Source organism: Poecilia reticulata, chromosome 11 (assembly GCF_904066995.2).
Source record: "Poecilia reticulata chromosome 11, P_reticulata-male-v2, whole genome shotgun sequence".
NCBI lineage: Eukaryota > Metazoa > Chordata > Actinopteri > Cyprinodontiformes > Poeciliidae > Poecilia > Poecilia reticulata.
The window spans coordinates 8,809,438-8,832,366 of NC_088840.1; the positions used below are offsets into that span (position 1 = coordinate 8,809,438).

At 40.9% G+C, this 22,929-nt stretch overlaps 2 protein-coding genes across 7 annotated transcripts in view; one reads left to right on the forward strand and one right to left on the reverse strand.

The window, feature by feature from the left end:
- col9a2 (procollagen, type IX, alpha 2) overlaps nt 1–10,159 on the forward strand; it is a 28,959-nt gene extending 18,800 nt beyond the window's left edge. Inside the window, exons 13-32 of the mRNA XM_008421595.3 lie at nt 1,264–1,317; nt 1,436–1,489; nt 1,961–2,014; nt 2,097–2,150; nt 2,257–2,310; nt 2,403–2,456; nt 2,549–2,602; nt 3,865–3,909; nt 3,987–4,040; nt 4,154–4,207; nt 4,393–4,446; nt 4,550–4,621; nt 5,000–5,035; nt 5,176–5,220; nt 5,617–5,649; nt 5,728–5,874; nt 5,956–6,010; nt 6,182–6,370; nt 6,456–6,533; nt 8,847–10,159. Coding sequence (XP_008419817.1) covers nt 1,264–1,317; nt 1,436–1,489; nt 1,961–2,014; nt 2,097–2,150; nt 2,257–2,310; nt 2,403–2,456; nt 2,549–2,602; nt 3,865–3,909; nt 3,987–4,040; nt 4,154–4,207; nt 4,393–4,446; nt 4,550–4,621; nt 5,000–5,035; nt 5,176–5,220; nt 5,617–5,649; nt 5,728–5,874; nt 5,956–6,010; nt 6,182–6,370; nt 6,456–6,533; nt 8,847–9,052 — 1,446 coding nt within the window. The 3' untranslated portion in view covers nt 9,053–10,159. The remainder of the gene's footprint in view (nt 1–1,263; nt 1,318–1,435; nt 1,490–1,960; nt 2,015–2,096; nt 2,151–2,256; nt 2,311–2,402; nt 2,457–2,548; nt 2,603–3,864; nt 3,910–3,986; nt 4,041–4,153; nt 4,208–4,392; nt 4,447–4,549; nt 4,622–4,999; nt 5,036–5,175; nt 5,221–5,616; nt 5,650–5,727; nt 5,875–5,955; nt 6,011–6,181; nt 6,371–6,455; nt 6,534–8,846) is intronic.
- Nucleotides 10,160–12,037: 1,878 nt separating this feature from the next.
- col16a1 (collagen, type XVI, alpha 1) overlaps nt 12,038–22,929 on the reverse strand; it is an 83,531-nt gene continuing 72,639 nt past the window's right edge. For all 6 annotated transcript variants that reach the window (XM_008421598.3, XM_008421597.3, XM_008421599.3 and 3 more), the window contains 22 exons: nt 22,507–22,560; nt 22,359–22,412; nt 22,174–22,227; nt 22,040–22,084; nt 21,903–21,956; nt 20,814–20,849; nt 20,664–20,726; nt 20,514–20,585; nt 20,351–20,404; nt 20,181–20,225; nt 19,323–19,367; nt 19,103–19,156; nt 18,343–18,396; nt 18,183–18,233; nt 17,900–17,989; nt 17,777–17,812; nt 17,313–17,357; nt 15,525–15,719; nt 15,245–15,308; nt 14,871–15,047; nt 14,684–14,761; nt 12,038–13,542 (listed from right to left, as the gene is read on the reverse strand). In XM_008421598.3, the coding sequence (XP_008419820.1) occupies nt 13,349–13,542; nt 14,684–14,761; nt 14,871–15,047; nt 15,245–15,308; nt 15,525–15,719; nt 17,313–17,357; nt 17,777–17,812; nt 17,900–17,989; nt 18,183–18,233; nt 18,343–18,396; nt 19,103–19,156; nt 19,323–19,367; nt 20,181–20,225; nt 20,351–20,404; nt 20,514–20,585; nt 20,664–20,726; nt 20,814–20,849; nt 21,903–21,956; nt 22,040–22,084; nt 22,174–22,227; nt 22,359–22,412; nt 22,507–22,560 (1,614 nt within the window). In that variant the 3' untranslated portion in view covers nt 12,038–13,348. The remainder of the gene's footprint in view (nt 13,543–14,683; nt 14,762–14,870; nt 15,048–15,244; nt 15,309–15,524; nt 15,720–17,312; nt 17,358–17,776; nt 17,813–17,899; nt 17,990–18,182; nt 18,234–18,342; nt 18,397–19,102; nt 19,157–19,322; nt 19,368–20,180; nt 20,226–20,350; nt 20,405–20,513; nt 20,586–20,663; nt 20,727–20,813; nt 20,850–21,902; nt 21,957–22,039; nt 22,085–22,173; nt 22,228–22,358; nt 22,413–22,506; nt 22,561–22,929) is intronic.

The window sequence follows — 22,929 nt, forward strand, 5'->3', positions numbered from 1 at the left end:
CTCAGTGTTTTGACCAATGATGTGATGGTTTTGTATATTTTCTACAAAGAACTAGAAAGAAACTGAAAATAAATTATGAAGGGCTGACCGAGAATATCTGGATATTAATTTCTCAAATGATAAAAACCGTAACAGGTCAAATTAAATGAATTTATGAAATCCATTTCATTGTGCCAATGAAAATCATTCACAAATGTAGAATCAGCATGCTTGTAAGGAAAACTAGAAATAAACACAATCAACAAGACACATAAAAAAAAACACCAATTCAAACTTAATAAAAAACAAAAGTTTTTTTTCTTCTTTTGACTCGTAAGTATGAATTTTAGTTTAAACTTTCACGTTTGTTGTAGCTGTAATTAAAACAACTTCTTGTCTGCCTGTCCTCAACATCCAAAATGGTCGTTTTGCACATGAAACGGCTACAGCAAGGTGACTTAATTTTGAAACACCAAGCTCACTTTGAGTTGCCCACCTTCAGTAACAACATCCACACCGAAGCTGTTGGTGGCACAACCTGTCTCAGTGCATCTCTTAAAGGAAGAGATCATTTTTGAGTATTTTCAGAAACAGTGGTTAGTATTTACATTTGATTTGCATCTTATAATCCCTTTCTGTGAACGTGATTAGGTGTATAGCGTTGACACAACACACGAAACCCTGACAGGTAAGGAGATCCCATGACAAAACTCTCAATAAAACAAAATTTTTTGTAATCTGAAGATGATCAAATCCTGTCCATTAAACATATGCATTTCATTTGAATTCTTGGAAATCAAAGCTAGGAGCGTTGTTAAACCTCAGCCGATCAGCTTCCAGTGTACAACAGCAAGCATCAACGTTCGAGTTAAGATTTCCCTCCGGAAATTTCACACCCGAACTACTCTGACCCCCTTTAACTCCGACCCGCTTTGCATTTTTCCAGCAATGTACCTTGAAGTTCATGTGTTTGTGAGGGAAATTGGGATCTGTGTGGGCAAATTTGGATTGGGCCATTAATTTTTGATTAGCTCGCTCTTGCTGGCTAATTAGTTTCAGCTAGAACTTTATCAAGCTTGACTCAGCCAGTACACAGTATACAACCATCAAAGGCCGGTTAAGGCATCAAAAGTAACCGTCTAAAACTGGCTTTGAAAGTACTTGCTCTCAGGTTTTAAGTTTTCATGAATGAAATGTAACACACACACACACACAAGACAAAAAATGTGACCTTCTGTTAGTTTAGGAAATTAACAAGTCTGTTTTATCTTTTTTTTTTTACAGGGACCCAAGGGAGAAGTTGGTATCTCTGGGGAGCAGGGCATCCCAGGACCCCCGGTATGCTGCAGATTCAAAATTAGTTAATGCGCGTGATTGTTCGAGCTCAGCACCGGAAACTGGCATTTGCAGTGCTCTGTTCTCCCCATTACATTACTGACTTTTCCTTTCCTTCCAGGGTCCGTTGGGTCTGCGGGGCTATCCAGGAATGATGGGTCCTAAAGGAGAGGCCGTGAGTGCCGCGCTTTGTTGTTTTCGATTCAGACGGAGCCTTGTTGTCTCTTTGCTCTGCGGATGCGAGGCAATTCAAATTCCTGTGCTAAGCACCAAGAAGGCACAGCACAGCCCGAGCCCCCATCTATACAAACACCATCCATTACCAGCAATGGGGACATATGGAAATGATGCTAACACAAATCTCTCTCCTTCTCTAATGAGTTGGGGTTGTCTGGGTCCACTGTGACTCCATCTGTAGTTAATGATCCACTGTAGCCATCCATCTTACTGTTAACATTAGCTAAGTTAGCCAAGTTAGCACCCCGGCTTAAAGCCAAAACAAGAGTGGCTGGCTCTATGCGCTGCTCCCATTAGTGGAGTGAGTTAAGCACTAATTATCCCTTTATCACAATAAATAATAGGCTTCTGCAACTTAACTTTCCCTCTGATCTCAGGTGATTGATGGCACTTTGTTGTTCTTCGGCAGGGCCCTCGTGGATACAAGGGCATCGTTGGACCTGTAGGAATTCCTGGACCTCCTGTGAGAACACACACACACACGCAGACTTACTTCAAAATAAAGTTCTGATTATTCTAAGGTACCCTTTCTTTCTTTTTTCCAGGGTGAGGAGGGACCTCAGGGGCCACTTGGAGACTCGGGAGAAAAAGGAGACAAAGTGGGTGAAACCTCTCCAGTCGTTGCCAAACAACAACAGTTATCTCTGAAAACTTTATCGCACGGCACCGTGCGCACACTGAGGCAGACGCATTTGTTTTCCGCAGGGCGGCCGAGGCATCCAGGGCCCACAGGGGGCCGTTGGCAAAAAGGGGGAGAATGTGAGTGAAGCCTCTTGTTTGTGTGTTCGCTGATGTTTTCAAAGAGCGTGCCAAGTAAAGTCCTTTGATTCATTGTCCTCCCGCTATCCCAGGGTCTTCCGGGTATCGATGGAAAAGATGGCACACCTGGCATTCCTGGAATCAAGGTAAGCGTGCACCTGCTGCTGTGATGATCAGAGTCTGGAAAAAATGACACATGTTTAATCTTCTTTTCTTTTTTTTGATGTATTTTATGTAGGGGGCTCCTGGGCAACCCGGTATGCCTGGCCCTCCAGGTCCTGCGGGGACAGCAGTAAGTGATTTTTTTTTTTTTTTTTTTTTTTTTTTACGATTGTACATAAACCTTTTTCCAATTTGTCACAGAACAAAATCAAATTCCAATGTTTCTTTTTTTTCTTTCTTCAATTTGTGCAATCTACCTACATAAATTATGGCATAAATCAGAAATAATGTGATTTTATTTATTTATTTATTTATTTATTTTTACAATTACAAATGTGAAAACATTATGGAATATACACAAAACCACCCAGATTATAGTTGGCCACCCAAGTTGACAGGCTGGGTGCTGAGGCATCAATCTGAGAAGCAGACACGCCGTTGCCATGGTGAGACATGGTGGTGGAAGCATCATGCCGAAGGGATTAATCTCAGCCGGTTAGTCTGACGGGGAGATGAACGCAGTAATTCTGATGGAAGACGTCTTATAGGTAACAAAGAAACGTGAGATTTAACTGGAGGTTCACATTACAGCAGAGAAACTGAGAAATAAAAGCTTATTCAGGTATTAGAATGCTCCATTGCAAATCCACATCTAAATCCAGTTAAGAATCAGTGGAACGACTGGAACATTATTGTTCCCAAACAGACTCCGTGTAATTTAACAAATATTTGACAAAATGTGTTCAAATCTGTGACTGACATAAAGACATGCGAGATACTCCAGACTTTTCTCCATCTTGATTCAACAAAACCAAATCACACGCACACAAAAAAAAAAAAATGTTGCAGTAGGTTGGAAGCAAACTCATACATTTGAGTTCCAGCTCTGGTTTCTGGGCAGTCGTCCAGGGTAACAGAGACCCTTTGACCCATTCTGTTTTAGAATACGAACCACCTTGAAATGGCTCTCTGCTGCCTCCGCAGACCATTTATCATTATCAGGCCGGTGGGGGAAACACACAATTGTGTGGGACTACGTGTGTGTGTGTGTGTGTGTGTGTGTATGCGTATCTGCAGTATTTTGACTAAGAGGTAATGAAGCGCAAAATGCACACTTTGCTGTGTGATCGCTCCTGTGACACTCGGGCTGCGACAGACTCAAGCTCTGGAACTTGGACTTTTTCTACACACTTAAACACAAACGCGCACAAATGAGCAAGGCAAAGCGTTTGGCCCTGGCTGGCAAAGGTGGCTTTGTTGTGCTCAGACATTTTTGCCACTTCACTGATAGCAGTAACACAATCACGTTTGCACCGTCGGTTTTGCCCTCTGCACACACACACGGAGTTTGGATTTGCTGTGTTTTAAAAGCTGTGCTAATTCTGTCTGCAGGGTTTGACTGGCACGTCGGGAGGGAAAGGGGAAGCTGGAAGAAAGGTATGCTTTTACATGTTTTAAAATTTTTTTTTAGAGATTTGTGTTTTATTTCTTACTGCATTTTGTTGCTTTCTCAGGGGGAACCTGGACCGAGGGGCCACAGTGGCATGCCTGGTACTCCTGGTCCTTTGGTGGGGAATATAGAATTTAAAATTTATGCATATATGCACACATAATTCTTCTTTTTTTCACTGGTGGATCGAACATTGAGAACAATTGTACAGGTTTATTGTCTCTCTGTTAGGGTGAACCAGGTATTCCTGGAGAGCCAGGCATGGAAGGAGTTCCTGGATTTAAGGTAAAAACCGATAAAAAACTAACAACAATAATGAAAAGTAAACAAAAAAAATGAAATAGATTTGTAGAGTTTGTATTGAATTCCCATTGTTAATACATTTGATGATATCAATAGGTAAGTAAATAAATCCTACCCGTTTCCTATTTACTCAAGCCACAGAACTAACTTCACACCTATTTCTGCAGGGTGACAGAGGACAGCGGGGGCCAGTGGGGCCACAGGGAGCCGTTGGCAAGCCCGTAAGTTGCATTACAAAATTATTAAAGCATTTTTTTTAATTTTATCTTTTTTAAAGATGATTGCAAGGTGAACACTAAACACCGTATTTATCTTTTCCAACAGGGGAGCAAAGGAGAAAGAGGGCCTATTGGTATCCCAGGCCCACAGGGACTTACTGGGACTAAAGGAGACCAGGTTTGTGAACGATTTATGCAAGAAAAAATATGCAAATGTAAAGTTATCCACACATAGTGTATACATTTTTCATAATAATCTAATGTAGTTTAGCAGGCCTGACCATTGGGGGCAGCATTTACCAGTGAAAGGAACTCAAATGAGGTTCACTGTAGATCATTGAGTAAGGCAAGCAATATAAATGATAATCCAAGCATCTCCTCATCTTCCTTGTTTCGGAGATGAGACAACATTTTTCTTTCCTCACAATCTCTGGTGTCAGTGGCCTCAATCAATATTTAGTTCTTGTGCGTTTCGAAGCATAATAGATTCTGGATGTAGCCACATTCGCATGTATCCACCTGTCTCTCTCCCTCTCTCTCTTTCTCTTCCTACCAGGGCTTCCAAGGAAAAGTTGGTCCGAAGGGAGACATAGTGAGTAGAACTTTCTGCTCCTTCTTCAAAAATGAGCTGGTCAGAAATCCAGAGCTCAGTGCCCGCAAGATTATTTCCCTTCATGCAACTCCCCCCCCGCTTTGTTCTGCTCTTAGCTCTCTCCTCTCTGTTGCTTTCAGGGCGACCCGGGTGTCGAGGGATTGGCTGGCGAGAAAGGCGAAAAGGTAAAGACGGGTAAAAGCGCAAGGCAAAGCGGCGTCGAGCTCCTTGTTGCAAAGAACCACAATGAAGTCTGTGGATAGGGAATTTTCTCTCTGAAGATGAGAAGATTCAAATGCAAAATGTTAAAATCACCAGCAAACTAAAAGGAAGCTGCAGTTTACATACAAATACACATAACTCAGAAAGGAAGTAATTTATGAAAAAGGGACAACACTACTTGCACAGGCTTTTGTGTGGATACATTTTTATACGTTTGTTTACCAAATTCCATTGTGATAGTGAAATCAGTCGTGTTCATATCCCTCCATATTTGTCACATTTTCCCCACAAAATTTCATTTAGAAAAAAACAAACAAACAAATGGCTTCACCGAGTAATGCTTTCGTTTGCTGTGACAGGGTTTGTCTGGAGAACCGGGGCCCAAAGGACAGGCGAGTGGACGAGATCGCCGTTCGACCGTCTCGCTGACGTTTATGAATCTTTCCTCCTGACCGCTCTTTTCTTCACAGCAAGGAATCAGGGGGGATCCCGGACACAACGGACCCACCGGAGACCCCGGGAAACCAGGGGATCCGGGCCCACCTGGGCTGCCGGGTCCAAGGGGACTCAATGGAGAGAGAGGAGTACCTGGCGTACCGGGCATTCCTGGAGAAACAGTAAGTGATTCACTGCAACAATATTTCTCTTTTCGGTTTGTTTCACTAATGGGTCGCTGAGGCTTCTCTTGCTCCCTCCAGGGGCGCGACGCATCCGACCAGCATATTATTGAAGTGGTGCTAAAGATGTTGCAGGGTGAGAGTTATTATCTGGAAAGTCACCTTTTGATGTCTGTAGGGAGGATTAGATGAGCTCATTTCTTTAAAAAAAAGAAGAAGAAAAAAGAGACTTTTTAGCTTTTGAAGCAGTCGGATGTTGGTCGTTAAAGGAAGGGTCTTAGGAATGACTATTGGTTTTCTGGTACAGAAAGACTGCAGGCTGTGGCAGTGAGTGCCAAAAGGGCTGTGCTTGGTGGTGCGGGTGTAATGGGACCTCCTGGGCCTCCTGGTCCACCGGGGGCACCTGGCCCCCAGGGGCCACATGGCTTACCTGGCACCCGTGGTATCCCTGGTATGATTGGAGGACCTGGGCAGATTGGCAACACTGGGCTAAAAGGTAAATCACCACAGCACTGGAGTGAGATGAGACGGTGCTTATTGTTGGTTTTGCTAAAGTAGGTAATGTCTTTGTCTGTGTCCAGGAAAGAGAGGACCAAAGGGAGAGAGAGGAGATCCAGGTAAACCTCACCCAGGTCAACCAGGACCTCCAGGGATACAAGGTGAACATTTCCTTTTCTAACTCAAGTATGCAAAGATTACACTGTTAAAGCACCTTGCTATAAAAATGATTTCTAAAATACCTTCAATTGTGGTTTGCCAAGCCCTAAATTATGTCAGTCCTGAACTTGCAACAAATGGAATAAGGGGATAAGAGAAGGAGAATTACTTCCTAAACTTGTAATTATGCGCGTCGTAAGTTCTGTTACAAACCTCCAATTGTTGGATTTTGATTTCAGTTTCAATAGTACGTCATTGGTTATTTATTGTAGGAGAAGTGACTGGAAAATTAAGTGTTATGACAGTTTTAAAGTAAAAAACAAACAAACAAAAAAACAGAAAATTGAATAACATTTGACATTTTGATAACGCTTTATTTAAAGGGGTGTGCCATGATACTGAACATGGACAAGTCTTCATGAATGTTTATGACTGTTGTCATGAAGTGTCATTTGGTATATGGAAAGATTTGGTGCTATTCTCTGCAGGTATCAAATGCTTTCGATTGTTGAGACAAAGTCTGATGGTTCCTCGGTTAGACTCGAGAAAAAAAAATAGAAGTGCCTTTGTGTTTTTTGATCGGTGACTCACCACCACCGACTAGAAGTCTTACATCACCCTCATATACCATCAGCAATAACAGTGCGATGTCCTCCTATATTTCCTATCAACTTCAGAAGCTGCACAAACTTTGCCACTGATGGCGATATAGAGAGCGCCGGAACGGAAGCAGCTGCTATAAATAACACGTCTGACATTTCTGCACGTTTAACTGCATCCGTCTACAACCCCATAATGAGTGTCTTTATTTGGACAATTTCTGCAACACTTAGTTTTATATCTGTCAGTAACAGTTAGGGGCTGTTACCGAGGAGCCAGACAGCTAAACCTACGTCCAGTAAAACATTTCCATGTGACCCACAACAAAGTAAAAACTGAATTTGGTCTTTTAACAACAAACCCTGAGTTGAGTTAAACGCTATACCACCAATTTATTTATGTTTTCCCCCCCAACAGTTCAGCACAATTTTGTACATATTAGCAGTTAAATTGTTGTCTTAGCATTGAAGTCACAAAATAAAGAAATAGGAAGCAAGACATTGTGGCTTAACTGGTGGAAAACAGCATGACAACATTTAAAACAAGCTCAGTCAGATTTAGTTATTTGCTGTAGAGTTGAGTGTCCAAACGTTAAACTGGTCGGTGTTTACTTTAGAAGTTGGCATAAACTGTTATTGCTCCTTTGTTCTCTCATGTCATGTGTCCACTTTGAGATAGCTTAGTTCTTTTCTCATCCTGCTCACTTAAGGAGCTACAAGCTCTGATGATGAAATATTGAATAAGTACGCTCTTGAAAAGATGTTTGGTCTGTTGCTTGACGTTGGTTTTATCAGCTTTGTACAACCGGATTACAGGAAAAAAACGCTTCTTCAAACGGAAGCAAAATGGAGGAAATATGGAAAACACCTGACCTGATATTAGAAATTATTTTCCCTACATAAGCTACTTTGTTGCTGTTTTCTCAACTAAAAAACATGAACGTTACATCACTGAATGTGATGGTTAATGCCGAAGGATTTATCGCCCCCCTCCCCTTGTAAGTTGATCATGAATCCACTGCGAAACTTCCAGTCCATTACAAAAACTGAAAAGGCACAGGAATATCATCTTCAGTTGGTCTGCGCAAAACAAAATCGGAAAACTTACCATCAGCAGAATAACGGTGATTTCATTTCGTTCTCTGAAGTTGGAGATGACTAGTTAGAAACACATGATTGACCTTTGAGTTGGGTTCAATTCTGATTGAATTACCGTCACACAATGTGCCGTACACCATCTGTGGCTGTTAAGTCAGTATTTAAAAACACCCAAACTGAAGACAAATGGCTTATATCGGTAACAGTAGTTAGCATCAACACGACTACTTTATTACTACTAAGGGTTTTTATGGACCAGTTGAAAATGTCTATTAAAGAAAATAGAGAGCTGCACAGGGAAGGGAGAGGTAAAGAAGACAAGAGAGACAATAAGGCAACTGAAGGACTTGGCGTTACGTCTGCTGCTATAGGATGGGATCCTGAGAGGAATTTCAAAGGCGTCATTAACTCCAGCCATTTAACAGATGCTCCTGAGTGGGGATGTGAAAGGACTGCAACAGTACAAGCTAATTCAAGCTAAAGGAAATTCGTTCTGTTCTGCTCAACTGGGCGCAAATTAAATAAATGAATGCCTTTCCTTCAGTGATGTAAGCAGTGTGACTGCATAGGGTTTCGGTCATCAACTTAAGTTTCTCTTACGACCTTCCGACTTCACAGGCCCTCCTGGTGTCGATGGTGTGGCTAGAGACGGCAGGCCCGGTGAGAGAGGACCTCAGGGAGGAGCTGGTGAGCCGGGTCACCCTGGTAAGGCAGGGCCCCCGGGCCTTCCCGGGTTCTGCGAGGCGGCAATGTGTCTGGCGGCATCGGCGTACACCTCACCGAGATTACAAGAGGCGGGGACGATCAAAGGACCCAACGTTTAGAGACCCCTTTCTCTCTCTCTCTAAATCAACTGTCGGGGGGGGCAGGGAGGGGGAGAGGAAAGAGAGAGACTGCTCTCCTCACTTGGACATCAGGAAATGAGAGTTGGGGGGCGATGATAGACTGGGTGTTTAGCTTCCCAGCCCCTATCCTCCATCTCTCCTAGATATTACAACTGGAAGTTTTTTGACTGGTGGGATATCATGATCTTAATCCCACACATCACCATGACAACAGCAGCTCACAAGCCACCCACATCCTTAAGAATTCTCCAGTGTTTTTTCTTTTTTTTTTTTTTTTGGATGATGTCAGTGTCAGTCCCCGTCCAAATGCCACACTCCTTTCCTTGGCAGCGATACGGGAGCAGATTCAGACTGAACCTCCACGTCTCCTACCTACCGACACACTGTCTACAAGCTGAGAGATGGTGGGGAGGGGGGCAAAAAAAAAGAAAATGAAAAAAAAAATGGTGAAGAGTGTTTTTCTTTAACAACACGGTCACTTTAGATGCGATAACTTGCATGTTCTCGAACGTCATCTTACCTCTCTGTCGATTGAGACATCAAACCTTAAAGCTGTACAATAAGGACCAATAAATGATTGCAGCCCAAGTTTTCACTCAGTACTGTATTATGAAATGTATCTCCTGATCTGTAAGCTTGAGTGAAATCCTTGATTTAACTCATGTAAATTGCTTCCCCCCCTCCCACCTCCCCGTCCTCCTCCACCCCCTCACCCCTCCGCTTTCTACCCAAGTCTCATTTTAGAACCTAACGACAAGCTTTATCTCTTCCCCTTGTTGCCAGGCAACAGCATATCCCAATAGGCACTCCCATCTCCCACAATGCAGTGCTGTAAATCTTTGTAAATGTGTGTTGATTATTATGTGCAGGAATACCGTGCAGAACTCTCAGAAATGATGACTCTTCCTCGAGACAATTAGCTATTAGTTCAATTGTGCTTTCCATGCCACTGTCAGATTTCCATAGAATTACTGATTTATGTCATTAAAAAGAAGCTATTTATTGTTCTTGATAATAATCACCTGTAAAGAGAAGAGGGAGGGTTTCATTCTTCCCAAACCAATAAAGAGGAAACGTTTTATAAAATCCAGTGTTCTTCTGTATCAATGTTGGGAAGGTATTTAGTCTCTTTCAGATCCTTCTATATATATACATATTTTTTTTTCCAACATTAAAATTATTGATTAATGCCTTTAAATAAACTCCCTTGCCTCACATGTTCAGCTTTTAGCAACATTTTTGCTTTACTGAGCCCTGAAGTCGCCAAAAAACGAGCATCACATTTCTTTTATTTACTGTACACTAAGACAAAAACTAGAGACAAAACATCAAGAGTTCTTGTGAGGAGACGAGCTGTTAGTACCAAATGTTCCTATTTGAAACATCACAAAGGACCTACAGAAATGTACTGAATAAAACAGCTGCAGTGTAACTATATAAAGAGCCCCGACTGGGAAGGGTCAAAGTGTTCCTGAGAAATAAACTCCAACAAAAACTTGCAAAAAATGATAAAAATGTCAACAGAAAATAACAACAAAACATACAAAAGGTGATGGTGACCACCAACACAACTTTAAAAGGTATTCTGAACAACAAACAGAACAAATTAAGCATCAGTTAACAAATAAAACGGCTTCTAGTCAGATGCTACATGGGGATGCTGGTTAGTGGCTCCGTTTGCATTTCTGGATGTGTATTTAGCTCTGCTGATGCTAAAATGTTGATCCACCAGTGGTGCATAATGGACGCTGTTCAAACATTGACTAAAGCAACCTTTGACTGTCTACTGTAAGGAAATGTGACTGATGTAAATAATATTTACTGACATAAGCTTGAGATTTTGGTTTGATCTGTGGTCATAATTTATATTTTGAGTCCACTGGGTTGGAAACAAAAAACCCCCGAAAATAACATGCAATGACATTGGATGATGACCTTTGTGGTATTTTATTTGAGTGAAAATACTTTTACAAATATGTGTTAAATAATTTTCAATTGTTCATTTTTATGATTTTTTAAAATATATATTATTGAACTTATCATAGTTGTATGGAAAGACCAAGGTTTTAGCAAGAAAGATGCAGGTCTATAATGAGGATTTATAGGAAAATGCACAAAAAAAAAACAAAAAAATGGGAGATTCGAAGAAAGTCACTCAGGAGAAACGGGAACCGTGGGGGTGTACAGCAATAAAATCCAGAAAAGTGTGACATGAGAACAGACGTTACAACGCCGAGGATAAGTGATTACTGGAATGATTCACAGGTGAGATGATTACCAGAATGCATAACAGCTGTGAGGTGAGCCTGAGGATATAAGAGGCTTATATGGCACCCGTAATGAATGCAAACGGATCTGCAGCAAAGAAACAAACAAGAACTACAGAAACTGAGTAACTTCACAGACACGAGACTGCAACGAGGCAGAGTAACTTCAAAAGGTCGCAACATGGCACAAATATAAAAAGCAACACTTTAACACAAAACAGGTGTATATTTAAAGGACAGTAATAGGAAAAGTAACGAGCGCCCACTGAACGTTTGCAAAGAGAACAAAAAGGTTGCTACAGTGCAAACTACCAACTAAAGCACTGACATTAGTAATTTTAGACATGCTCTCTAGAAAAGATGAAGGGCTTTTAAAAATCTACATTTAGTTGCCAAGCAACTAAAATCTTAATAATTTGAATTGCATTTGGAAATTACCTCAAAGCTCAAAGGGGTACTTAGAGATGTTACACAATGAAAATGAAAAGCTGGGAACTTAAAAAAAAATTAAAAAAAAGGTATTTGGCAAATATATGTTGCTGTTTGTGGCTGACCTTCAATAAAAGATGTCAAAGTGATTAAAAAAATAAATAAAAATGGATATGTCCTTTAATACAGTGTATATGTTTTCAACTGTTCAACCTTTGGTCTGGTGAGTAGCTTTAAATAAAAAGGCCAACAAAAATAAAACAGAGTGTTTGTTTGAAAAGCATTTTAATTACAGTTTCTAAGAAACAAAAGCATGACCACAATTCAAAGTTCAAACTGGTTGAAAAATACAAAAATCTTTGCTATTCAAACTTCAGAACTATAAAACTAGCTGATAGCAATGTCGCATATTGACAATTTATTGACGGAAGATTTTGCATTACTTTGAAACACCGGTAACTAACAAGGAACAAATAAAACAGTGATCAAGTGATTGGGACATGAATGTGAAAATGTTCTTCATGCTGAAATGATGGTGAGGAGTGAGGATTGGCTGAGCTGCATTTATGACATAATTATGATCAAGTACATCGAATGTCTATAGTTTAACCTTATTCTCAAAAAAAAAAAAATCCAAATAATGCAAACTGGTTTTCATTAGAGCTAAACTGGAATAAAATATGCAAATAGATGAACTTTAGTGACACAGACACAAAAGCCAATTTGTTTTCTGTCTAAATACAAATTACTTCTATAAACAATTTGTTTATGAACCCATTTTTTTTCATTTGAAAGCTTATAGACATACATTTTAATTTTTTGCAAAATAGCCACTGGCATTAAAAAAAAAAGGAAGCTCTGAGTTGTATAAAAAGCCAATATATATATACATATAAATATCTACAAAACAATCCATCAAGGAAAGTCTGCCTGTTACTTGGAATCTGTTTCAAAAGAACTAAACTACATTTCCCAGCATGCTGTCTGTTAGGCGACATTCAAACCGCACTCAATGACAACATTAGAAATGCATGGGATCTACTCTGAATGTAATTGTTTGAGGACTGGAACAAAGATAGGAGAAATGGAAGCAACGTAGTAAAATAACTTTTTCTTTGTTTCCTAGAATTAGACAAACAAAATGACCAACACAAGGAAGAATGGGGGGGGGGAGAAGACAGAAGTCTGAATTTATGAAGGAAAAGAAAAGACAGATTGTGACTCTTCTCAGTTTGCTCTCCTGAAAGCTCAAAAAGATGCAAAGCGAAGTGGGGGAAAGAAAAAATCAGAGGGTGTTAAAGCGATGAACTGGCATTTTTAAGGGTAGGAAAAAAATGGTTCAATAACAATTTTCTGTTGGTGTGTCTTTGCAGGCCTCAGTTCCAGCGGGACCCTTAGAAGGAAATGTGCTTTTCGCACATACCTTTTTTTGTAAAATAAAAAAAATAAAAAATACAACCAAAACCTTTGCTTTCTGTCATGTGGTCTTACTGAATAACTTTGGGTCCTCGTCTTTGGTTTGCTTCCTTCCCCAAATACTGTAGTCTGTTTGCTCCAGTTCCCTTCATCCCACAGAACCTTACCAGGGGCCTTTGACAGGTGGGCCCTTGGGGCTGTAGTCCACTTGATGGCTCATACAGTCCGCAGGATTACAACGGCCTTCCTTTCCTTTGGCTCCAGGCTGTCCAGGAGAGCCTGGTATCCCAGGAACACCCTGCTGGCCGACAGGTCCAGGAGGTCCCATTTTACCATAGCCTGGAGGGCCTGGAACGCCTAGAAGCAAAGAAAAAAAAAAAAAGAAATTACAAGAAACATCTTCAATAACTGTCTTTAAGCCTGGAACAACACTGAAATAAAAACTAACCTCTCAAATGACCATAAAATAATTTGATTTCAACATTTCACTGGACACACAGTGTTATGTGAAGCACAATGGAAAAAAACAAATATACAAAAAAAAACAACAAAAAAAAAACAGTGAAATGCTATTTAAAGACGAACACTTTAAAGAATTTTAATTGGATTTTGTGTAGTATATCAACACGTAGCTGTGAAATGGAAGAATTACTGATTCGGAAAATCTGTTACGAAAATACAATATGAAAGATATGGAACTTAAGCGCTTATATTTGTTCAGATCTGCGAACAAATCACTAAAAGATGTTTCAAAAGGCTAATTATTACTACACTTATAATTATGCCAAATTAATAAATAAAGTTGTTTTTTTTTTTACTTCTTAATGAATAAAAACTTCCTCCAGTTATATGTATTAATTTAACATAGGAGCAGAAACACAGGAATTGTAATCGTCAGTAAAAGGAATACGAGACGTCCGCTTCAGAAATGACATAAAATATGTACAAATCTGTTGAAATCGTTGTGCTACATCTGTTGTCAGGGGATGGAAATAATAACTCGAGCCGTCTGAAGTGTTTTTCCACTTCCGTGAGAACACGTTTGCTTTTTAGACTCAAAATTGATCAAGCGGCTCCATGTGAAGTGATTGCAGCTGCCGGTCCTCCAATTTAGCCGACACTATCTGAACCCGTGATGATGAAGGATTCTTGGATATGCTGATATGACTGATATGAGCGAAAGTGGTTCATTGTAATTAGAACACATTGAGAATAATAATAATGAAAAAAAATTATATTTCATCACATTGCCAGTTTTTTTTGGTGTTTTTTTTTTTTTTAATCATCAATCAATTCAAATAATTTAATTAGTGGAAATGACTCAAATTGAGCTAATTCTGTGTGCAACCTCTGGTGCAGGTTGGACCTGCTTGAAAACTACTGTGGAAATCTAGCAGGGAATTGATTGCTGCCAAGTCTTAACTGCATCACTTTACTAAAAGTTAGCTTGGCCTAAATTTTTATTATTTTTTTAAAAAGAACCAATTGGATGCATCACCTGGTGCTCCAGGTGGTCCCACGTCTCCCATCTCTCCAACACCCTTGTCACCCTTTACTCCTGGCGGTCCTCGTGGTCCTACGGAATTAAAGACGCATATTCTAACGCTTGGAAGACGAAGGTTTATTCATACTACTTAGCATAATCCTAAAATTAAAAAAAGATGAAATAATGAAAACCCATTCACCTGGGAGTCCTTGTCCTCCCGGGCGACCCTGCCTGCCAAACTGTCCTGGGACTCCAGGAGGACCCTGCGGTCCGGGAGTGCCTGGAACACCATCTTTTCCTGGGGGCCCCGGTCGGCCGGGTGATGCCGCCATTTCTACTGGCATCTGCATGCGAGACATGTAGTAGCCCATTCTCTCTAAGAAGAGGGAGAAGAAATGGGGAGAAAAAAATAAAATAAATAAATATTCAACAAAGAAACTTGCATTTCAAAGAATCCACACAACTAGTTTCAACAAAAGGCTCGATTTACAGAGAAAACACAGCTATGACTTAGAAAACGGTTCATTATGCAGAAAGCATCCAGACATGTGCTTGCGAACGCTCTGCTCTCACCGTCAAAGATCTTGATGACCTGTTGCCGAATGAAGTTTTTGATGTCGTCGTAATTAACGAACGCCTGTTGAAAGAAACAGACAAAGAAAGTTTTAGTGGCTAAAAAACAAACAAACAAGCAAACATTAATGAAGGAGATGAGTAGAAAATGTATTGTTTAAAAAAAAAACAATACGTACAACACAGCAGTACCTATTGAGTATAGAAATGATCTGTGGTTGATTCAAATTAAAATTCAATAAAAAAAATTTAAAAAAAGAGCAATGGAAGTGAATCTCACATCGTTTCCTGGAGACCCAGGGGAACCCGGAGGTCCCGGTAGTCCATCAGAACCTGGGCTTCCTCTTTCCCCTCTAGGGCCGACCGGCCCCATCATGGGTTGGGCGTCCTTGCCGAGATATCCTCCCCCGCCTGGGGGTCCCGGTCTGCCTCGCTCGCCCGGAGAGCCCCTCTGTCCAGGGGCCCCCGGTTCTCCCTGTAATTCAACACACATAATTTAAAGATAAGAGTTTAAAGAGAAAAAAACTGTATGTCTTCCTAAGACATATTCTGAACGTGCTTGAGAGAAATATATGATGTATTTTATTGCCTACTTTGTGAAAAAAAGAGTTTGTTATATCAATACGGCCTGAACATAATCAAATATGCTTAAGTATAACATGGACTTTTCCTTAAATTTGGCGATTTAAGGAAAAGTACCCCTTGTAAAGATGTATGAGAAGCTTTAAAATAATTTCATCTTTTGTTGCAATGGCATAATTCAACATGGAAATGTTGAAAAATCCAACTTTCATAAAAAAAACTGATTATAGAAAAATATACCACAACGAAACTTTTTTTGTCCTACTATAACAAAAGGCAATGAGAATCTTGATTGACTTCAGGGAGGATCTATAGAGATTTTCCAAAGAGGAATGGGGCAATGATCTCCATCTCTGTTTGTTTTAAACTTCGTGGATATTTTTTTTTATAAATATTGTATCTATTAGCTTTTCATTTTTGAACTTATAAAGCCATGTAACAACTTTGTTAGCAGATAGACAGGACGTGTTTCCAGCAGACGTACCGTCAACCATGTCACCTTGACTGTATTCACACTAAATGTTGGGTGTTTGATGTTACAGCGGCAGAAAAATAATTGATTTATTTATTACTTCTATACAAATGAGATCAATAACTTTACCTACAATGTGATCTAATTTTCTCCTTTCTTTTACCCAGCTCAACCTGAACGTCTCTGTTCAAATGTCATATTCAACATAATATTCATTAAGATTTTGCTATTTTAAGAAGCGAGCCTCTTCTTGACGACAGCTCCGCTCCTGCGTTTCTATCGCGTCCCACACAGCAGCGGCTCGCCATACTGGCCGTGTAAACACCCTCAAAAACAGCCCCGCTACAGTAGCGACAGTGATTTATCGAGGACAAAGCGGCCCATAATGGACGTCTAATGTTTACACGTCACCGACAGACGAGCGCTTCCTGAAATAGAGACGAGCGAAGAGAACGGGGGATCCCGCTCTTGCCTTTCTTTGCCGTTCTGCACCACTAAAACCCTGACAATGCTGTCCTGTCAGCGTGACAAATAGCCTCATCTAGCATCTCCCCTCATGCTTAATAGCATTATCCCAGAGGCTGAAGAATAACTCTATCACTGTGCCCACCTACTGTAAGCCATTGTCTGCGGAGAGAACCAACGCACTCCCGGGCCAAGCAGCTAGGGGAGTCTGTCGGGTTTCTGAACCGGCTGCCCGTCTGATGAGGAGGGAAGTGAGGCGAGGAGGACGGAGGTCGACTCAGGGAGGGGTCAGCGGTGTTAGTGAACTGATGACTGTGTTAAGTGTGGGTGCTGAGCGGGCAGAAACGGCAGAGAGCGAACGCTTTCAGGAACATCGTGTGTCAACAGAAGCCTCCCCGGGCCGTGGCACAGCGGAAAAGAGCAAACTCTTGCCGATTCCGGATAGTCTGAGGACGTAATGGATGGCTGACGCTCTGCTTGATAACACACATCCACACACACACAAACACACATTGCATTAAGACATCACCAACCTGAGTCATCCCTTACCTTTTGACCTGGCTGTCCGCTGTCCCCCTGCAGGCCTGGTGTTCCCTGCCACAAGAAGAAACAGGATAGTGTTGGATTTTTATTTTTTTTTACCAGTAACTTGAAAAGTGTGACACAAATTTGCATTCCGCACTTCAGAGTCAAAACTTGTAATTGCAGTCAAAGCTGCAAGTTTTTTGTGGTACTTTTTTTTTTTTTGAGTAATATCAGTCGATGGATCTATATTTTGCATCCCTATTATTTAACAATTGGATAAATCCAAAAGGCAGTCGGTTGCAATGGATTTCATTCACATGGTTCACGGGGAGCATGAGTGTGTATCGCACAAAAAAAAAACTTTCCGGTTTTTGTACAGAAAAGAAATGAAAAGAAAATCTAAAAGTTGCAAAGCATTGTGCGTATTTCATCGAATTATACTTTTACTGTTACACTTTAGGAAACACACTCAGCTTGATGCTACTTACATCTTTGCCAGCAGCACCATCGCTGCCAGGCTCTCCCTGAAAGCAAACACACAAAGATTGAAACATGCTAAAGTCCAACAGTCGACTTGGCTTGCAGGTGAACACATTCAGAGAAGAACCAACCATAAGTCCTGGATGCCCTGGAGATCCCGGAGGTCCAACTAACCCCGGGAGGCCTCTCTCCCCAGATGGACCCTTATCTCCTTGCATCCCCTAGAAAGGAAGACATCACTCACATATTTAGTGTCTACAGAGAATTTCAGATGATTGCAGGCTCATTCTGTATCAGAACGAAACAAGAATTTTGCACAATGAAATGCTGGTGAAAGTCACTATCAGGCTGGTCACCTGACAGTGACTCTGCAAGTAATGTGGAATTACAGTAATGTTTGAGATGTGCTCTTACCACTCCCGATGGGCCAGGAGGCCCCGGAGGTCCAGCTGGCCCTGTGGGACCCTGATGATGAAAGAAAACAAATTATTCAGGTTTGACATGCTAAAAATAATAAAATAAATAAAGATTAAGGAAACCTGTTCAAAATATCTTAAAAGAGAGGGATGTTTACGATCTGGCCTGCAGGTCCCGGTCGACCCTGAAGTCCTGGGGTGCCCTGGTCCCCCTGCAGAGACCCACAGATTGAACTTTAGATTATACTTTTGAGTTTGTCTGAATAGTTTTATCATTTAGCAAGTTGCAGAGAATCATCAGCAACATTCTGGTGTGATCATGCCTGAATGTTTGACCACTTCTCTTGGTAAAGTAAGTAAAGTTACGTTCAATTATTTGGTTTCACCAAAGAGCTTTAACGTCTCGATTCACAGCCGTGATTTTAATGTCAATGTGAGCAAAAGTGCAAAGGACTCACTTCCTGTGAAGCTCAAACCTTTTGTAGGTTTGGTGGCCAAACTGACTGGGCCATTTGAAAGTGGTTTTCCACAGATGTTAAACAGAGTTGGGAAGAACTTTGAACTAATTTAATGCCAGTCTGCTTTATTCCATTGGAAAATAATGTAACGAGGGTCGTTGTTTGGCATCACTTAAGCTCTACATCACCATAAAACCAAGAGGGTTCTTGACACCAAAAAAAATAAGTAGAATCAAAAATTCAAATGTGTACTCTGGGAGTTAAGCTTTAAGCATGAAAGCACCAGATTCTTGCTGTGTATATTCTTTTTGTGTGTAATTATGTCACCCTAGAAAGAGAATGATTCAAATGTATCAGTACAAGCTGCAAATTAATATTATTAACAATGATGAGTATATGCAAACCTTCCATTGCAACTAAAGTTTCTGTTGGGGAAAGGGTGGAGAACAAAAGTACTCACGTCATGTCCTGGCCTGCCGGGTGGTCCTTGTGGGCCTGCAGGCCCGGCATCTCCCTGTTGGGATGCAATACATTTTAAAATGACAACTGCAGACTCAACGAGGGAAAAGCAGTAAAACGTCTTTGATCATAATCGAGCATGATGCGTGAGAAACAGGCTGTAGCTGCGCAAGTGGAGACAGTCACGGTGCGATGGTAAGGTCAGGGGTGTGTTGACTGACCTTCTGTCCAGGAAAGCCTACGTGTCCTGTTTTCCCTTTGAATCCCTGAGGAAGAGACATCAAGGAGAATGAGGCAGGAGGCACCGTAAAAAAAAAAAAAAAAAAACAGAAGTCGGTGCTGCTGGAGAAGGTGGAAGATTGTGTTTGAAATTTCAAACACCTGCTCTCAGCGAGAACACAAACTGAAATGCAGCAACGAAAAGAGAGTTGTAAGAAAAAAAAAAAAAAGATTTTTTTTTTTTTAGAGAAGACAAGTGGAAGCTGTGCGAGGCTCAACTTGAGTGTGTTTCCCTCTTCTCCTGGGTCAGTATGTTCGACAGAAACACAGGGAGCGCCGTGTAATGCATTTGTAAACAAGGCCACGAAATCAGACGTTATTGTTCATCGTGATGTGCAGTGTCGGTTTTCCTGCCTGTCGCTTCGACTCCGAAAAGATCAAATTTGGTCTCGTCTGACCAAATCATTTTCATCCACACGATTGCTGTGGGCTTTATGTCACCATAGTTCATGGCAAACTACAAATGGAACCTCTTATTCCTTTTTTTTTTTTTTTTTAAAGACTCTGCTTTTCCACTCCTACCAATTTTGAAAACTACTTATAGTTTATACTTGTACTTTCGTGATTATGTGCAGCACTACGTTTATCTACCACATAAAAGCCCAGTAAAGCCCTTGGTCATTTTTGGCTGTGACATGACAAGAGCAAAATAGTTCAAGGGGTGTGCAGACTTTTAAAAGTCACTTTTTTTAAAGAAACATACCTTTTTTAGTTTGTATGTTTTTTTTTTGTTTGTTTGTTTTGTTTTAAAATGGACGGAAAGCAATTCTGGCAGTGTAAATGATACAGGTGATACTCACTGGGATTCCTCGAAGTCCCGCTGGGCCTGGAGGGCCCGCCTCGCCCTGATAATGATGAAAAAAAAAACAAAAGGGAACACACTCTGTTTCAGAATATTAACAACTCAGATGCAGGTTTTTGCAAGCAGGATCATCCGCGTGATTTTTGGCAATTGAGTTGTGCGACGTACCCGCAGTCCTGGTTTCCCATCTTTTCCGTCTATTCCCTCAATACCGGGAGGTCCCTTTTTAATATAACATATATATTAGTAAAAGTTCCAAACATCTGCGACAAAGATTGCTTTGTGCATGTAAGGTGGGAGGGGGAATAAAGAAAGTAAATAACAGTTTTACCATCAGGCCTGGAGATCCTGGTGAGCCAGGCGGCCCAGTTGGTCCCTGGGAACCTGTGGAACCGTCGTTACCCTTTGGAAATGCAGTATTTTTAAAATACGAATACAATGAATTAGTTTTTTTGGGGGTTTTTTTTCAATCTGCACTCACTTTTTCTCCTTTGAGCCCAGAGACGCCTTCTCTGCCAGGTTTGCCAGCAGGACCAGGAGGACCCTATAATTACACAAAGTACTGACAGTTCCTACCATTGTTGAAATAACCATAAAAAATGCAAAAGATCTTTTTAGGAAGTTTACATACCGGTGGTCCTGGAAAACCTGGCTGTCCTTGGAAACCCTTTAATAATAATAATAAAAAAATAATTTAAAAAGTGGCCATTATATGTCATTTTTTTCGTTTTCAAAATGACAGCAAGTACTGACATGGAAAAGATGCACGAAAAGCTTTAAAATAAAGGAGGAAACTGTTTATACACTGTTCACTGTTTGATTTAAGAACATTTACTCAGTGTTGAAACATATTAGGGAATGCTCTATTTTAAGAAAATGCTCAATTACTGGCTCTCCCTGCCATAGATAATCTGTACAAACAGTTTTGACACGAGTTTCCACCGTACTTATCAGTAGGCATGAGATGCATTTCACTATATCCATCTTTGGTTTGGAGTCAGAGCGACCCAGTGGGTCTGTGTGCAGCTCCAGTGTCCCATTTTATATTACCGGATAATCTTTGTGAATGCGATAACAGGAAGACTTTTCTTTCCATCCAGGGTTTTATTAGTGTCTAATAATAGACATTATGGAGCCTTGCTGACCTGAAGATGTCACTTTCTGCTGCGGCTCATTTACGGTGCTGCTTTGGAGATTTGTTTGCACTGAATTCACTTGTCTGCCTTCACACATATGGACTTCAGTGACATCCCATTCTTAATAAGCATGACTTTATGACAGTTTTAACTGTTCTAGGTAGGCATTTGTTGAGGTGTAGGAGTGTGTTTATAGAAATTATTACCCATTATTCCAAAAGTACATTAGTGAGGTCAGACACTGATGTTGGATGAGAAGGCCTTGCTGATAGTCTCCACTCTAATTTATCCCAAAATCGTTTTATCAGGTAAAAAGCAGTACTTTTGTCAGGATAGTCAGGTTTTCTTCACACAGAACTTGCAGATTCAAGTCTTGATGGATCTTGCTTTGTCCACTGGTGGCCAAACAAATAAGGGCTATCTCCAAACTGTTACCATAAAAGTAGCACAAAGTTCTCCACAAAGTCTCTGTGCTGCAGAATTAAGAACTAATGGCCCAAACCCAAATGTGATTGTTTTAGGGCTTTTTACACATCTTGACCAGGGATGCCAGGCAAATGTGTGTGTGCCTGCATGTAGCATACCTGGTCACCTTTGGAACCAACAGGCCCTGCTGGTCCTGTGTCTCCTTTAATGCCCTGCAAACATTGAACATTTTTTTTCTTACAAGTACTTACAAAAAAAAACAATTATAAAACTCATTTAAGATAAAAACACTGACTGGAGATCCAGCCTGTCCTTGATACCCAGGGCTACCAGGAGGACCCTGCAAAATGAAAGGAAATGTTAAGCTTTACGTTAGAACATGGGCCTAAAGTAATTTTGTATAAGTATAATGACAGTGAAACCACTTACCGATTCTCCTTTCTGTCCAGCACCTCCTGGGCTTCCACGCTCACCCTTCAGTCCCTGACAAAAATGCAAAAAAAAAGAAAAAAAAGAGAGAGAGCAGTGAATCAGCGTGGTCCCTTGTGTCATTGGAACCTGTCTAAAAATTGACAGGAGCCTGTCAGTTCTTTAATAATGAGGCAGCAACTTACGGGCAACCCAGGTGGCCCCATAGTTCCAGGATAACCAGGCGTCCCTGGAGGGCCCTGAAGGAAAGATCATGCGATCAATCAAACAGGGAAACCAATTATTTCCACTGTATGTTATCATTCCAGGGGAAGCTGCTTGTCAGGAATGTACCTGCTCGCCCTTCATTCCTGGGAGGCCGGCCGACCCTCGTTCACCCTGCTGACCCTGAGGATGACAGCGGAGGGAACAGATCAGAACAAAGGAAAGGTACAGTGCTTTGTAAAAGTACAAACATTTTAATTACAATGGGCAACAGGGGAGGAGGGGCAGTGAGGCGGATGCACTGTGATGGAAAGATCCACACTGAACCACTCGCTCGTTTCACTTCTGTTTACTTTGTAGTCACTACTTCAACTATATCACTCATTATCCAATATATTGTTTCTTTACATGTTACAATGTATCATTGTATATCAACACTGCTGGGTCAAAATGCAGTTTTATGTTGTATCCATGTCTTTTTATTTAAGAAAGATGTTTTGACTTCTCCTTCCTGGTTGCCAAAAGGCATGGCTGATGTCTCATGGGACTGAA